General features: G+C 36.9%; 1 protein-coding gene across 6 annotated transcripts in view; it reads right to left on the bottom strand.

Moving 5' to 3' along the window:
• The window catches only part of LOC136873686 (adenylate cyclase type 2), a 551897-nt gene that overhangs the window by 109700 nt on the left and 426771 nt on the right, over positions 1–15426 (bottom strand). For all 6 annotated transcript variants that reach the window (XR_010860155.2, XM_067146802.2, XM_067146806.2 and 3 more), the window contains 2 exons: positions 10140–10274; positions 5423–5797 (listed from right to left, as the gene is read on the bottom strand). Coding sequence is in view for 5 of the 6 variants with exons in the window: in XM_067146802.2 (XP_067002903.1) it covers positions 5423–5797; positions 10140–10274 (510 nt within the window). In the remaining variant the exon portion in view is untranslated. The remainder of the gene's footprint in view (positions 1–5422; positions 5798–10139; positions 10275–15426) is intronic.

The raw sequence follows: 15426 nt of genomic DNA, 5'->3' as shown, positions 1-15426 counted from the left end.
TTATTTCTATATTTTTGTAGAGTGTGGGACTTAATATTATGGCAGTGAGTGCAGTACGATTCTGACCATGGCGACTGGAGAACTGAAGTAGTCTTCCTTCCATATTACTCAACCTCCAGAGATGGAGTTAAGCTCAATGGTTGCTATGACAACAGTGACATCACCCTCTACACTCTAGGTGCAGAGAGGTATGCAGTGAAGTAATGAGAGAAATATATATGTTTCTTCTTCCAGTGTGGAGCACGCCCCTTCTTTAGTGCAGTGCTGTTTTAAATAGGAATCTTGTTTATGATATTGTGTGTGTTTTATTAGAAACACCATTTTCACTTTGCAAAGATGAAGATAAGAAGATGTTTTAAATTGTGGGTGCCCATGTGAACATCGACAAATATGTGGTACAAAAGAAGTGTTCATTCAGGTAAATGCTACAATCTTAGTTTCAGCAATAAAAGCAACTTCAGAATAGAGAAGGATTTGTTGCTTTGTTGAATATAATATGATCATTACAAAAACACTCAGATCCAGCAAAGCATTTAAAGTGCCATATAAATTTGAAAAAATTAGAAAGGAATCAAAACACAATTTCAGATGCCCTGAAGGAAAATGCTAGACTAGACTGTATACTGTGCATTTCAATGGACATGTACGTTTGAACAGACTTCTCCTACAGTTAGTGATTGATGCAGTACACTAAATAAGCAGTGAGCAAGAATCAGCATTTCATGGTCACAATGAAACAGCAGACTCAATAAATCATAGGAATTTTAAGGAAGTATTGACGTTGCTGGTATCAAAGAGTCCTGTAGAAATACAAAACCAGTATTCTAGGTAGATGATACATCAGATATCACACAGGGTCAGTGATCTGTAATTGTAGAGTTCATTTATGTTCATGAAGCTGTAGTGGAGCATTTCTTAGGTTTCTATGATGTAAGTGCTGACAAATCATCAGAAACTTTGTTTCTTTTTATTGGACAAACTTGAGACCATTTGGCTATGAGCACAAATTAGTAGGACAGTGTTATGGTGGTATAAGTGTAATATCTGGCCATTTAAATGGACTCCAGAAAAGAATTAAGCAGAAAGGTCCTTTGGCACACCGCCTACATACATTCTTACAGCAGAGCTGCAAAAAAATACAGAAGTGTTGTATATTTTTTCTTCAATTCTTGGAATTCCTACCTTTTCCATCACTCAGTGAAGAGAACTTGTGCAATTACTTCTGCATCAGGGCCACACATACCAACAGTAACACCTGCCCACTAGGGCTCCATCTCGCAATTACTGGGTGTAACTGTGAATGACTGGGAAAAGTTGAAAGAGGTTTTTGAAACAATAGTTTGTAGTGAACAGTCCAATGATAATGGTACTCAACTTGCCAGAAGTTTTCTTAATGACAGGAACAGTTTTGAATTCACATTCCTGGCAGTAAGGTAAGGGTTATTCTGCCCAAAGACAGGTCCGAACCTCCGCAGAGGTGTTCCTGAGCCGGAGTTTACGTGCAGTAGGGTGGCCAGTTCCTTTCCGCTCCTCCATTCCCTTACCCCCCACCAACAGCACGTGGCAACCCATCCAACTCCTGACCACGCACAATGTTGCTTAACTTCGGAGATCTCACGGGATCCGGTGTTTCAACATGGCTACGGCCGTTGGCTTCCTAGCAGTAATGTTTACATAATTAGACACTCTACCACTGATCCAGAGAGGGACTTAAGCTTGATTCCAGGAAGACATAGATATACAATAGTTGTGTAAGGCATAACTGGTTGGCTTACAACATTTGGATATCACTGACAATATCGTATATATTTGGATATCACTGACAATATGATATATATATATATATATATATCCCATCCATTTTTTGGTTCAGAATATTAGTCTAAAAGACTCTTTTTTTCTTTCCCATAGAGATTTTTTTAAAAATTTCAATATAGCCTACTCTTAAAATTTCCAATGGATCATTTATGTTATAGTATTACAAGGGGTAGAAGATTTGTTGTTATTAATGTTTATATATATAAAAAAAAAAAGAAAGTTAAGCACTTTGTTCTCATGAAATAAGAGGTATGGTTCTTTTATAATAATATTTAAAAAGGATTGCAGTGAACAAAATCAAAGCAAGGCTATCACATTGCCCACAATGTGGAATAGACTCATTCTTTTATTGTATTAACATTAAAAATGTCTTCTACCAGAGCTTCCAAATAGAAACGTGTCATGCAATTAAGACATCTGATGTATCGGTAATCATTCTGTTCTTTTCCTATTCTATTATTCATAATAATAATAATAATAATAATAATAATAATAATAATAATAATAATAATAATAATAATAATAATAATAATAATAATAAAAATAAAATGTAGACCAAGCTCGATAGCTGCAGTTACTTAAGTGCGGCCAGTATCCAGTATTCGGGAGATAGTAGGTTCGAACCCCACTGTCGGCAGCCCTGAAAACGGTTTTCCGTGGTTTCCCATTTTCACACCAGGCAAATGCTGGGGCTGTACCTTAATTAAGGCCACGGCCACTTCCTTCCCACTCCTAGCGCTTCCCTGTACCATCGTCGCCATAAGACCTATCTGTGTCAGTGCGACGTAAAGCAACTAGCAAAAAAAAAAAAAAAAAAAAAAGTAGTGTATTTTTCAAACTAGTCAGTGCCCCCAGCTAAGCCAGGAACCAGCACCCTGAACCAGAGTTTACCCGTCATAGGAGAGGCAGTTCCTTACCAATCCTCCTCCAACAAACAGCACATGATCTGCCCATCCAAGTTCTGACCACGTCCAATGATGCTTAACTTACGAGACCTAACAGAGTCTAGTGTTTCAACATGGATTGGCTTGTTAGGAAAATTTCTATATGTTTAATGTCCTCTCTACAATCAGCCCTAAGAGATACCATGGTTTTGAGACTTGGCTTTGAAAAGGATGTTTCTTCAGCGTGTTAGTAAATTACTGCCATGAGTCTCTTGCATTTAAATACCAATGATTATGCCAGAATTTGAACCTGCATCTTGAACACAGGGGAAAAGTACCTACCTAATGTACAAATAATTAGGATCCTCCTATCACACAGTGCAAATTTCAATTTTCATAAAAGGGGCATAAAATATTTTCTTCCTAGTGTCCTTTATCTTGTATTCTTCCATTTATATTAAATCATATAGTTATATTTAATGTATTTATATACAGGGTGTATCAGAACTATATCGACAAAAACATCAGGGATGCTCTTCGTGTTGTGTTAAGAATGATGCTGCAATCAGATTGGTGGAGAAAAGTTTCTTTTCGAGACAATGAGGTTACTTTGTTACTTCCGGGTGCTACATGGGCGCCCGCAAGGGGGGAAAGGGGGGGCACTTGCCCCCCTCTGGAATTCTAAAGATGTTGATGTTCAATTGTTTAATATCATACCAGATTATTTCATAAACTGAAATTACTGACAGTCATCTAGCATATGTTATAACTGGAAGTTTCTGTAAAAAATTTAATGTTGCTGACGTTATATTGGCTTTTATATTCAAGAAAATTGCTAATGTGCCCCCCCCTGGAAAAGATCCTGCGGGCGCCCATGCGGGCGCCCATGCTGGTGCATGATTCCAATTGACAAACTCACTGTATTTGCTATACTGTGTTTCAGGGAAGAGAAGGGGAGAGGGGGGTGTATGATGGAGACAGAGATAATGCTCCGCGCGTATGCACAAGTTTCCTTGTTCGACTCACACAGGATTGTCCTTATCTCTTAAGGGCAATATCTACAATAGTTTGTTAAACAGCCGTAACTGCACACACAGTACAAAAACACACTGCAATTAAGACACACTTGTCAGGCAAGGAATGCTAGTGGTTTTACGTTGCACCGACACAGATACGTCTTATGGCGACAATGGGATAGGAAAGGCCTAGGAGTTGGAAAGAAGTGGCCATGGCCTTAATTAAGGTACAGTCCCAGCATTTGCCTGGTGTGAAAATGGGAAACCACAGAAAACCATCTTCAGGGCTGCCAACAGTGGGATTCGAACCCACTATCTCCCGGATGCAAGCTCATAGCCGCGCACCCCTAACTGCACAGCTAACTCACCCGGTAGTCAAGTAATGCACCAGATCATTTGTCTTCTCGCTTGTTAGTCGCAATAACGTTCTTTATTATTTAACATGCTTGAAGATGCAACGCTGCCACACTATTATTAGTATTCCTTCACTCACAACATTGTAAATGGAATGAAATACCGAACGAAAGAAACAATGTGCCCAATGGTTTGATTACAATAGATGTTCAATATGTCCCCCTTCTCCTTTGATGCACAGTTTACAATGGTGTAGTAGTGACCTTTGGATTCTGTTCAGGATATGTGGTGTGTTGCAACTGACCTGGAAAGCTGCCTGTATTTTTGATACAAATTCATCGTTTCTTTTGCACAGTAGTCAGTTTGTGCAGAACAAACTATACACTGCCTACCGGGGATGGGAAGTGACTATGCAAAACGAACGAGAAAGTTGTGCATTACCTCTGTCACCTACTTCCCACTTCCCTTCCCTTTTCTGATGCACATCAACAGGCAGTGGCTGGCTGTCTGGCATAGCAAATACGGCTAGTTTGTCAATTTGAACTGTGCACTAGGAAGTAAAAAAAAACAACCTAATTTTCTCAAAAAGAAAAAATTTCTCTGCCAATCTGACTGCACCATCTTTCATAGCATAACACGAAGAGCATCCCTGATTTTTTTGTTGGTATAGTTCTGATACACCCTGTATTATTTCTTGAGACATTTTTTTTTTGCATTAATTTATGTTAAATTTAGCAAAAAGGAAACAATTTTTTGCTTTATTTTGTGAAATAGAACTTGAAATTCACTGAAATAATTTTCTGAAATTATTCATAAAAAGTCTCGTTCATGCAATTTGTGAATTATTTATGTGAAAGATATATATATACAGACAAACAATATTGATATTCATTCATTATTTGTTACCCTTGCTCCCTACATCACTATAGTTTTCACCCTATGCGATTAAGTGATTTCCTACAATATTAAAATGAACAGGTACTTCTGTAGATTTGAGAAATCCTTATTCTGTCTTCTGTTCTCCTTCACATATGTGATAGTGAAATATATTTCAAGCTTGTTATTTATCCATGAATTTCACTGCACTTTCGCACTAATTGCAAAAAATGTAATATTCACTTTAAACTTGCCTTATCACTTTAATTTGCTGTAATTCACTAAAACAAAATCACTAATTTCTTAAAGAGAATCATATGATCTGTTAAGATATCTCACAATAACTTCAAAATATTTTTGTCACGTTTATTGTTAATCCAAAATAGCCACCCCTCTAAGTATTTCTAAGCCAATTAGTTTTTCTATTCTTAGATTTATTGTTATTTAAATGAATGGAATAATTCATTTTCATACCCTCTGGAACTTATCGGTGAATTCTGAGTAGACGAGCAGTCCAAGCACTGCTATATGACATGATGTAACTGTCATTCCCAAAATAAAGGCATGGATATTCTCTGTAAGAGGTAGAAAGATATAACACGCGAGGAGAGTTTGAGTGGCGTACGCTGGACGAAAGTGAATGCGTGGTTGATAGGTAGATACACGATAGAGTGGCAAGCCAATGTCTGCTATTACTAGTATCACTATGACTACACACGAGGTGAGGAAAGGAATCCATGGCATGTCGTGGACTAGCTTCTCCTTGAAGATGATGGTGACTAGGGGCCAACATAGCACCATGACTACTGTGTAAGTCACAATATCAGGAAGATTTTTATACAGTTCACCCTGCAAGACAAAAGAAAAGAAATTAGTCAATTTATGTATCAATCAATCAATCAATCAATCAATCAATCAATCAATCAATCAATCAATCAATCAATCAATCAATCAATGATCTGCATTTAGAGCTGATGCCCAGGTGGCAGATTCCCTATTAATCATTTACCTAACTTTTTCTTAAAAGTTTTCAAAAACCTTGGAAATTTATCAAACAATTCCCTTAATAATTTCTTCCAATCTCTAACTCCTCATCCTCTTGAATTCCGTCTTCCGTTCTCCTTCACATATGTGATATTGAAATATATTTCAAGCTCGTTATTGCGAAATGTAATATAATACAATATAATAATATGACTTGTAGTGCTGCTCAAGATTATTCGTCTACTAACATCATTCCATGCCACCTCTCCACTAACAGTTCAAAATATACCATATAAAATAATACAAATATTTATTTGTTTTCCACCTATTCAATACATAAAATGTTTTTATTGTTAGGATTTTATCCTTGACATAATACTACAGTTGGGACATGTTTCCCACATCTACTGATCATTCTCAGCCATTACAATGTCTCAAAGTTAAGTTATAATCTTGTTGTGTTTATAATTAATTGTACTTAATTATAGTCTTAACACTAATTAGATTTTACTAAAATGCAGTTATGATATACAATGTACAAACTGACAGTTTAATTGTGATTAAAATAACAGTATTTACATGTAATATACCATATAGTCGAACATCTCATCCCCTTACTCCCAGGTCTTCCCAGTCCAAAGTTTGCAACATTTTCGTAACACTATTTCTTTATATACAATAATAAGGTTTTATTATGAATCCACCTGTTCAATACATTATAATGTTGTTACATTTAAAATAACTTCATTAGTTAAAAAGTTATATATGGGACATGTTTCGCTCCCTTACAGAGCATCATCAGCCAAATCTGAATCTCAAATAATTGTTATTTACGTAAATAAAGACTTAAGAACTATTAGAACATTTTTTTAGAACATTTTTGACAAACTTAAAACTTATGTGCACATGTAATTAAGCCATGTATACAAAGATTTTATATTTTATGATTTTTCTAATAGAATAAGTTTTAAGTTTGTCAAAAATGTTCTAAAAAAATGTTCTAATAGTTCTTAAGTCTTTATTTACGTAAATAACAATTATTTGAGATTCAGATTTGGCTGATGATGCTCTGTAAGGGAGCGAAACATGTCCCATATATAACTTTTTAACTAATGAAGTTATTTTAAATGTAACAACATTATAATGTATTGAACAGGTGGATTCATAATAAAACTTTATTATTGTATATCAACAGATTTCAATACGGATTAAAACATGAGATTAGTCACTTGCAACACTATTTCTTTGTCGGAAATCACCCAGAACAAATCGTGCTACTTTCCTTTGCATCTTTTCCAGTTCTCATATTAAGTAGTCTTGGTGTGGGTCCCATACCCTGAATCCATATACTCTAATTGGGGTCTTACCAGAGAGTTATATGCCCTCTCCTTTACATACTTACTACAACCCCTAAATACTCTCATAACCATGTGAAGAGATCTCTAACCTCCCTTAACAACCTCATTATTATGATTACCCCAATAAAGTTCATTCCTTGTACAGTATTAACACCTATAGATCATTCCATGCTAAGAAAACAGTATTGCTCTTATGAACCTACAAGGAGTGAACACACCCCCTGTTAGACACTTATAATTCCTCATGTTTAAGGAACGTTACAATGTACTTTATATTGAATTATGAAAAAAAAAATGGATGAGGCATGTTTTTGCTTGTGAATTATTAAAATAATTACTTAACATTCTCTGGTTAATAAATACATTCACAGGGAGGAAGCACAATTGGAGGAACAGCCATTGCTTTGTTACCTTTCTTCATTTTCCTTCTGAGTTGCTCTGGTACAGTACATGTTACTCGTAATCTGTTATACTGTGAATCGCCGGCAGCTTATCACTGTTGAAGAGAAGTCATTTGTTTATTTGTATATGTGTTCTATACAGCAGTTGTTGCTGAAGATTTTGACGCTGTGCTGTGCAGTGATACATCACGGCATGACTTATAGTGATACACAAATTCGCTATGATGTTTATCTATGCTTGATTTTGTTATTTAGCTTTTGCTTCTTAAGCGTATTTTATTTTTGCCACATTTTTACCACTTTTTTACAAGTTTTGTATGTTCGGTAGTTTATCCATGGTTCTGTAAAAACCTAAATAAGCCCTTCCCCTGCCCTACAAACCCTGTACCCTGAACTGAAAAAAAAAAATCTCTTGCACAAAAACAGACACTACTTGTAGCCACAATGGCAGTGTGAACAATCTGTACTGAGTGACTGAAAGTGAGTAAACATCCTGAATGAATTCACACCAGCATCAAACTTACTGACAAGATAGTGGAATAAGTCACCAGTTTCCTTTATCTAAGAAGTCTAATCAAATCATCAATGACAACAGGTGCAGCCAAGAGATTAGAAGGTGAATAGTGCCTGTCAAATTAGCATTTATTAATAAGAAAAATCTTTTGATCAGTACAAATTTAGGTTTTGGAATTAGGAAGAAATTTGTGATGTCTTTTGTATGGAGTGTGCTACTGTATGGATGTGAATTTTGGACAATCAGAGATGAGGATTGGAAACAACTGGAAGCATCCGAGATGTGGGTCTGGAGATGAATTCAATGGATTAAATGGATTGAAAAGAGAACAAACAAAAGAATTTTACAAGAAATTCAAGGGAAGAGAGAACTGAGGCTAATGATATGGAGAATGAGAGATAATATCACTAGCAATATCTTGTGATATAATTCCTCTTTAATCAATCTGCTATAAGAGAAAATCAGAGGGAAGAAAGGCCGAGGACGACCGAGGAAAAAAATTCTTTCCAGTCTTGACACAGAATCTTCATTATGGTTGCTACTATGAAATGAAATGAGGAGCTGATGACAAGGCAATGGATGATGATGATGATTGATATTATTAAGATGCCAGAGCCACATGTGAAATAAGGCCAGTTATCTGATTCTTGACTGCAAGAAATACAACATTGGCTGAAGCTAGATCTATGGTGTATGGCTACAGTAAGAGATGGCAAAGTTCATAAAAGGTAAAGTTATTGTAGGGAGGTTAGGAGATAGTGCATGATGATCCATGCCTGGATGATCATCTATAATCACTGATGTTGTGCATAAGTTAGACAACAAAATTCATGAAAACAGATGGTTCACAATTTTCACCCTGTCATTGTGTTTTTTAGAGATTCAAAGGTCAGTTCTCTATAAAATCATGTAAAGAAAGTTGATCTATAGGATGTGCTTTTGATTAGTTTAAAAGTTAATTTCTGAGGAACACAAAACAAAGACATTTTCCAGTGTTTTGACATTTCTGACGTAACACAACGAGGATGTGATGAGTTAATGGACTAATCATTACTCAGGATGATGCATGGGTGTCCCATATGATTCCTGAATTATCAATGGAGTGACACACATGTCATTGCCAACAAAAGTGAAACTGAAATACTGTGCTCAATAACTTTGCTATGTTTTAGGTCATAAAAGTTACTGTAAAGTGGATTAACTTCACCCATGCAGTGTAAATATGACTGCTGATGAATGGCAACATTGATTTTCTCTGCCTCCTATACTTTAAAAGATGAATCACTTGCAACAACAAAAATGCATTTGTTAAGAAGGAAGCCATACTTTTCAGTGCCGACTCAGTTAAACATAACTTAAAAACTTTTCAGTCTGTCTGGCTGTGGCTACTCTTTTGTTGGAAATCACCCAGAACAAATCGAACTGCTTTTCTTTGGATTTTTTCCAGTTCTCGAATCGAGTAATCTTGGTGAGGGTCTCATACACTGGAACCATTACTCTAGTTGGGGTCTTACCAGGGGCTTATATGCCTTCTCCTTTACATCCTTACTACAACCCCCAAATACCCTAAATAACCACATGCAGAGATCTGTACCCTTTATTTACAATCCCATTTATGTGATTACCCCAATGAGGATCTTTCCTTATATTAGCACCTAGGTACTTACTTGGTACTTACTTAATTACTGAATAGAAATTACAATTATGCACATGTACACAAATGAAGAACAAACACAGCAGAATTTAGATTATTTTTGTCAGAAGATCAGAGGTAATATTTCACATTTAAAAATATACGAAATAATGGCCGAAAATACCTCATTTTAGGGTATCTTTCTTTTATTGAGAGAAAATGTCCTCTCCATTCATTAAGGCATAAATGTGTTTTCTTAGAAAATGAAGTAAAGGGTGTACTGGTGTGAATCTTCACTCACCATGGTTAGTAGCACAGCTACATGGGTGATACAGAGTAGCACCTGCAGTAGAAGGAACACAGAGAAGTAACCATGATGTAACCTTTGCTGGTAGTGCTCATACAGGTCTTCCAAGTTCTTCAACCAGAATTGATGCTGAAAAACAAGAATAATTTAGTGAAAGTTCATTTAGATCTCAACATAAATCTTTCACAGCTTTTAATAGTCTGCAACCAAGCAAGTGGCTGCACAGTTTTGGTCACGTAGCTATCAGTTTGTATTCGAGAGATAGTGGCTTTGAACCCCACTGTCGGCAGCCCTGAAGATGGTTTCCCGTGGTTTCCCATTTTCATACCAGGCAAATGCTGGAGCTGTACCTTTCCCACTTCTAGCCCTTTCCTACCCTATCATCACCATAAAACCTACCTGTGCCTGTGCAACATAAAGCAGATTGTAAAAAATAATAGTCTGCAGCATATCAGTAGTTCCTTCTCTCTCCTTCCTAGTGTTTATTCCGACGTATGGGGTCCACAGTTTTGCTATATCTCCTCCATTTTGGTCTGTTGCTGATATCTTCAGGTTTTAAACTAACACCATGCATGTTGGCCTGGATGCTACCGGTCCACCACTTTAATAGTCTTCCACATGGTTGTATCTCAATCGGGTCTAATTGTGGAGCTGTTTTTACAACTAAGTAATCCTGCCTTCTCATTACCTGACAATACCAACAGAAACAAGCTTCCCTTACTTTTTCCACAATTGGAGCGACGCAAAATCTTTGTCGAACGTCTGAATTTCTCATATGGCCACAACAAGTCAACTGAAGAACCCATTGAAGCATCTTCATATCCATGGTATGAAGAGCCCGCTCATGTCTTTTCATCACTAGATGACATTCTGCCCCATAAATTGCTACTGGACATACCACGATGCTATAAATTTTTGAGTTTAGATGCTGAGGCATTTTTTATTGCAGAGGATACTGGTTATTTGTCTCCATTTGAGCCAAGCTTGAGCCAGGTATCAGAAGTGGCATTACAGGTTTTGGTGACAATGGACCCTAGATATTGGTGGTCGCATTCTAGACATTCGGTCTTCTGGATGTTAAAGTGCAGTCTGTTCTCAGCCAGTTTATGTGTCCAAGGTTGCGCCTGATGTTGGAGTTCGAGGCGTGTTTCTTGTGCAAGCACCACATCATCTGCATAAAAAAGTCCTGTATTTCTTCAATATTCCTTTCAAAACTTGAAATATTACTTGCATCACCTAATTTATTTTTGTAAAAATAAAAAGTATCTGTGAGCAGTAGCCTATAGTCGCGGCCACAAAATTAGGTGGGTGATGAAAACTGCGCTGTCGTCAGATATGGTAACTTACAATATAGTAACTATTTCAATCCACCTATTCAATACAAATTGGTTTTATGTTGCTAGTTCATAATATTACAACATGAATTTGCAGGGACATGTTTCGCTTTTTTTACAAGTATCTTCAGCCTACACAATTGTCTCATGGTTAAGACCTGTCGTATTTGGAATGTTTTTACAAAATATTTAGCTTGAGTATATGTCCATGTTTGGTAATAATATAGGAAATATATATACACATAAAAAGTATAACAATATGAATTACAATGTTGGATAGAAGTAACCCTTAAATTGACATTGACGTCCAAAACATAGTAACTACAATTTAAAATTTCTTTTTTGGTTGAAAATTGTTTTCACATTTACAATGTTGTATTGGAGTAACCCTTAATTCTAAAATTCACTGACGTCCAAAACATAGTAACTACAATTTAAAAATTTGGCTAAAATTGTTTGCACAAAGCTGTTGATTTAAACAACCGTAATATGGCTTTAAATTTGAGTCATGAATAAGAACTGAAAGTTAAAATATATAGGAGTCATTTTTTCTAAAACCGTTGAAATCTGGAACACAGTAACTTCCGATGTTGAGAATTTGGATAATAATTGCGATCTCCAATGTAATTATTTAAAAAAACTATGATTTGACTCCATGTGTCGGTAATATTCTAAATTTAAATCTTGGAACAGTTAGAGGCTAGCTTCTAGAATTTACGAGGCTTGCTGCAGTTTGGTGTTTTGATCAGTGAAGTATTGGAATAATTAGTTCTTGTTTATTGTGACATTGAATATCCGAAGGTAGCAGATTGTATTAATGTAGTTGTAGTTAAAAGGAGTAGCTTCATTCAAGTCTTGAATAGCTGTTTAGGTTTCTTTCGAGGTAATAGAATGAGTGAAGCGTCCGTTTGACTGCTGCTACAAGACCCCTAAATACTGTATTATCCGCACACTTTATCTTGGTGCATTTACACCCTACTGCTGAATCGGTCGACCTCGGCGATCTTCGAGATTCGTACTGGCAACCTTTGAAACACAAACTATGAATCGCTTAAGCATCGTTGTGCGACATCTGGCGTACACTTTACGTACTAGTACTGTTGTTGTTTACACAACAATGCCAAAGTATAGAATTCATGCTAGGAACAAGATTCGCATCGAGAAATGTTTTATAATGTTATATAATGTGTATGTGACATAGTTGTTGGCTTAAGATGATAACGGTTTAGAAATTTCATATCGATCGATCATATTCTCGATTCAATTCAGATTTCATTTTCATTCCGTTGGCAGCACCAGGCAGCACTATCGATACCGCGACAACTCCTCTCCCCCGTACACAAATGCACCAAGATAAAGTGTGCGGATGATACTTTCATTACCATATGAAGAGATCTGTATCCTTTATTTACAATCCTGTTAATGTTATATCAACTCTTAGGTACCGGTACTTACAGTAAACCTCTAACCTGCAGGATGAGGCACTATAGCCTGCCAATTTATTCCTTTCTAAGGCCATACCCCTAGATAACTCAGGGTGGGGCTGATTACGAAGATGAGCTCCTATCTCCGTAATCAGAAAATCACGCCAAGGGTCTCAAATCGTTGGGTGTCAGAGGTCCAATATCCATTTGTGATCGGAATTCAATTGCACAATTCTTCGTACTTCATATCTGTATTGACAGGTAATCACTTTACTAATGATTTATTGTTAAATGCTATCCTCCTATTCAATACAGGGCGCGTAAAAATAATCCCGAGGAGGTGCGCACGGTGTTTTAGACCGGGTCATGAAAAAATAGCACAGATCAAGCAAAAACTATTTTTAATGTTACAGAACTAGTAAATAATTTTGTACGAACTTGTAAATAATGTTCAACGGTATTTTGGCAATACAGAAATCGGATGTTAAACCATTGATGTTCATTCTGCATCATCAGTAGATTCTTGACTTTCCGCACTGCACCGAACACATGTCACTGCCGAGTTTTCTTTGTAGATATGTCACTGGCATACACGGCATCTAGTCTTGGTTTCTCTGTTTGGTTTTTTTTTTTTTTTTTTTTTTTGTTTCTTTCGGTTGCAGTAGGCTCATCTTCCAGGCCCTTCTAGTTCTTGTAGAGCTGCAGCGGGCTGCTCTTCTTCAGACAATCCTAACATTTAGCGAACGTTCCTTTTTTAGCCCCGTTGAGAGAGTTTGAATACCGGTCTTGCAAATATCTCGCGCATGGCTGTTGGTTTAGTTCTTTCAAATAATTACGTCTTTGAATGTTAAGGTTACCTTTCGCATGCTTGTAAATAATATACGAATTAATACCAGTAATGTTCAAGATAGTAAAAAACAAAGTCATTGGCCAACGGTGAATCTGACTACCGGTAACGCTCTTTATAGGCCTTTCGATTTCTCTTTCCATGTATGATGCATTGGACTTCACTGCATACGAAGGAACTATTTTATATGAAGATAAAACAAAACTGACACATTCATGGTATATTAACTGAAAAAATACAGTAAAACTTACCTCATAAACACGCATACGTCATGGGACGCGCTAGGAGTTTAGACCGGGTCCGTCAAGCAATGCACTTAGGTTGACACTGAGGTGCACGAGGGGTGAATTGTTTACGCACACTGATAGTGGACGGGTCCCATGTAAGGAAGGTACTGAGGGGATGAAAGCTAGCGGCCCGCTACATTAAGAACTATAAACATTTATCTCTGAATCCGGTCGAAAAGACCAAGATGCGCCCTCTCCAAGGTTAAAGAAAATTATTCTTCATAATTAACTCACATGGAGGTACACTTGGAAAAAAGCACCCCCTCTCTCACCGGTGTCACTAACCATTCCCACTATACCGACTGTGAACATTGGTTAATTTTTGCCTGGGTTGACCGTTAACCCTATAATGCCCGGCGTGACAAATTTGTCACACGGCTTTCAGATGCTATCAGAAGCTATAATACATCTCTTTTATTCTTCCCGGACCACAGTTGAAGAAAATATCCACCAGAGTGTGTTCACGACTGTGTGACAAATGTGCTACAATGGGCATTAAGAATAAAAGAGATGTATTATAGCTTCTGATAGCATCTGAAAGTCGTGTGACAAATTTGTCACGCCGGACATAATAGGGTAAGGTGACCTACTTAGACAATATCCTCAGGTTAGAACAAGTTGGCTTATCGTTGGGTTCGATAATTTGTGATGGTTCAATTTGGCCTCTTATTTAAATATCTGATGTCTAGATTTGGAGATAATTAATTTATTCTGCCAAAATAATGTTCTCAAGTTGGCATTATTGTGCTGGCTTCTCTTGTTCGGTGACTACTCGCCAAAATTTAAAAGTTTAAATGCACCTTCCTTCCTTCCTTCCTTCCTTCCTTCCTTCCTTCCTTCCTTCCTTCCTTCCTTCACGAGTTATAGACTCCTCTTGGCTCTCAACTGTCACTCTGCCAGGCCTTCTGTTCGAATCTCGGCTGGTAAATCCATTAAGAAATGGCGCCAAGTCCCTAGAGTTCTGTGTTCATATACCATTTGGATATAATACTGACATAAATTCTAAATATTGTAATTAAATAAGATGAGCCTAGTTATTTGATATCTCCATTATTTGACAACCAAATTCTTCCAGTGTTTTATTATTTTTGGTAGGCAGGATCAAAAATGAGGGCAGATCGGAAAGTAATGCACAAGAATTTTTTTCTCCCCTAGTATTGCAGTTGGAATGTTGGAATTTCACGACAATATAGTTTGAAGTTTGCGCTACAGAAGGTATTTTGTTTTCATGTGCAGCTCTAGCAAGAGAAGCCTGAACTACGAAACAAACATGGCGCATATGTTATTGTCGTCCACGTGTGAAGAGCAGTGAAGTGTAGTTCGATATTTGTGGGCCAAAGGGCATATATCGAGTGAAAATCACAGGGACATGCATGGCATGTATGGGGA

Source organism: Anabrus simplex, chromosome 5 (assembly GCF_040414725.1).
Source record: "Anabrus simplex isolate iqAnaSimp1 chromosome 5, ASM4041472v1, whole genome shotgun sequence".
Lineage (NCBI taxonomy): Eukaryota > Metazoa > Arthropoda > Insecta > Orthoptera > Tettigoniidae > Anabrus > Anabrus simplex.
Note: the sequence above shows the minus strand (reverse complement) of the source record. Positions and strands in the feature narration are given on the sequence as shown.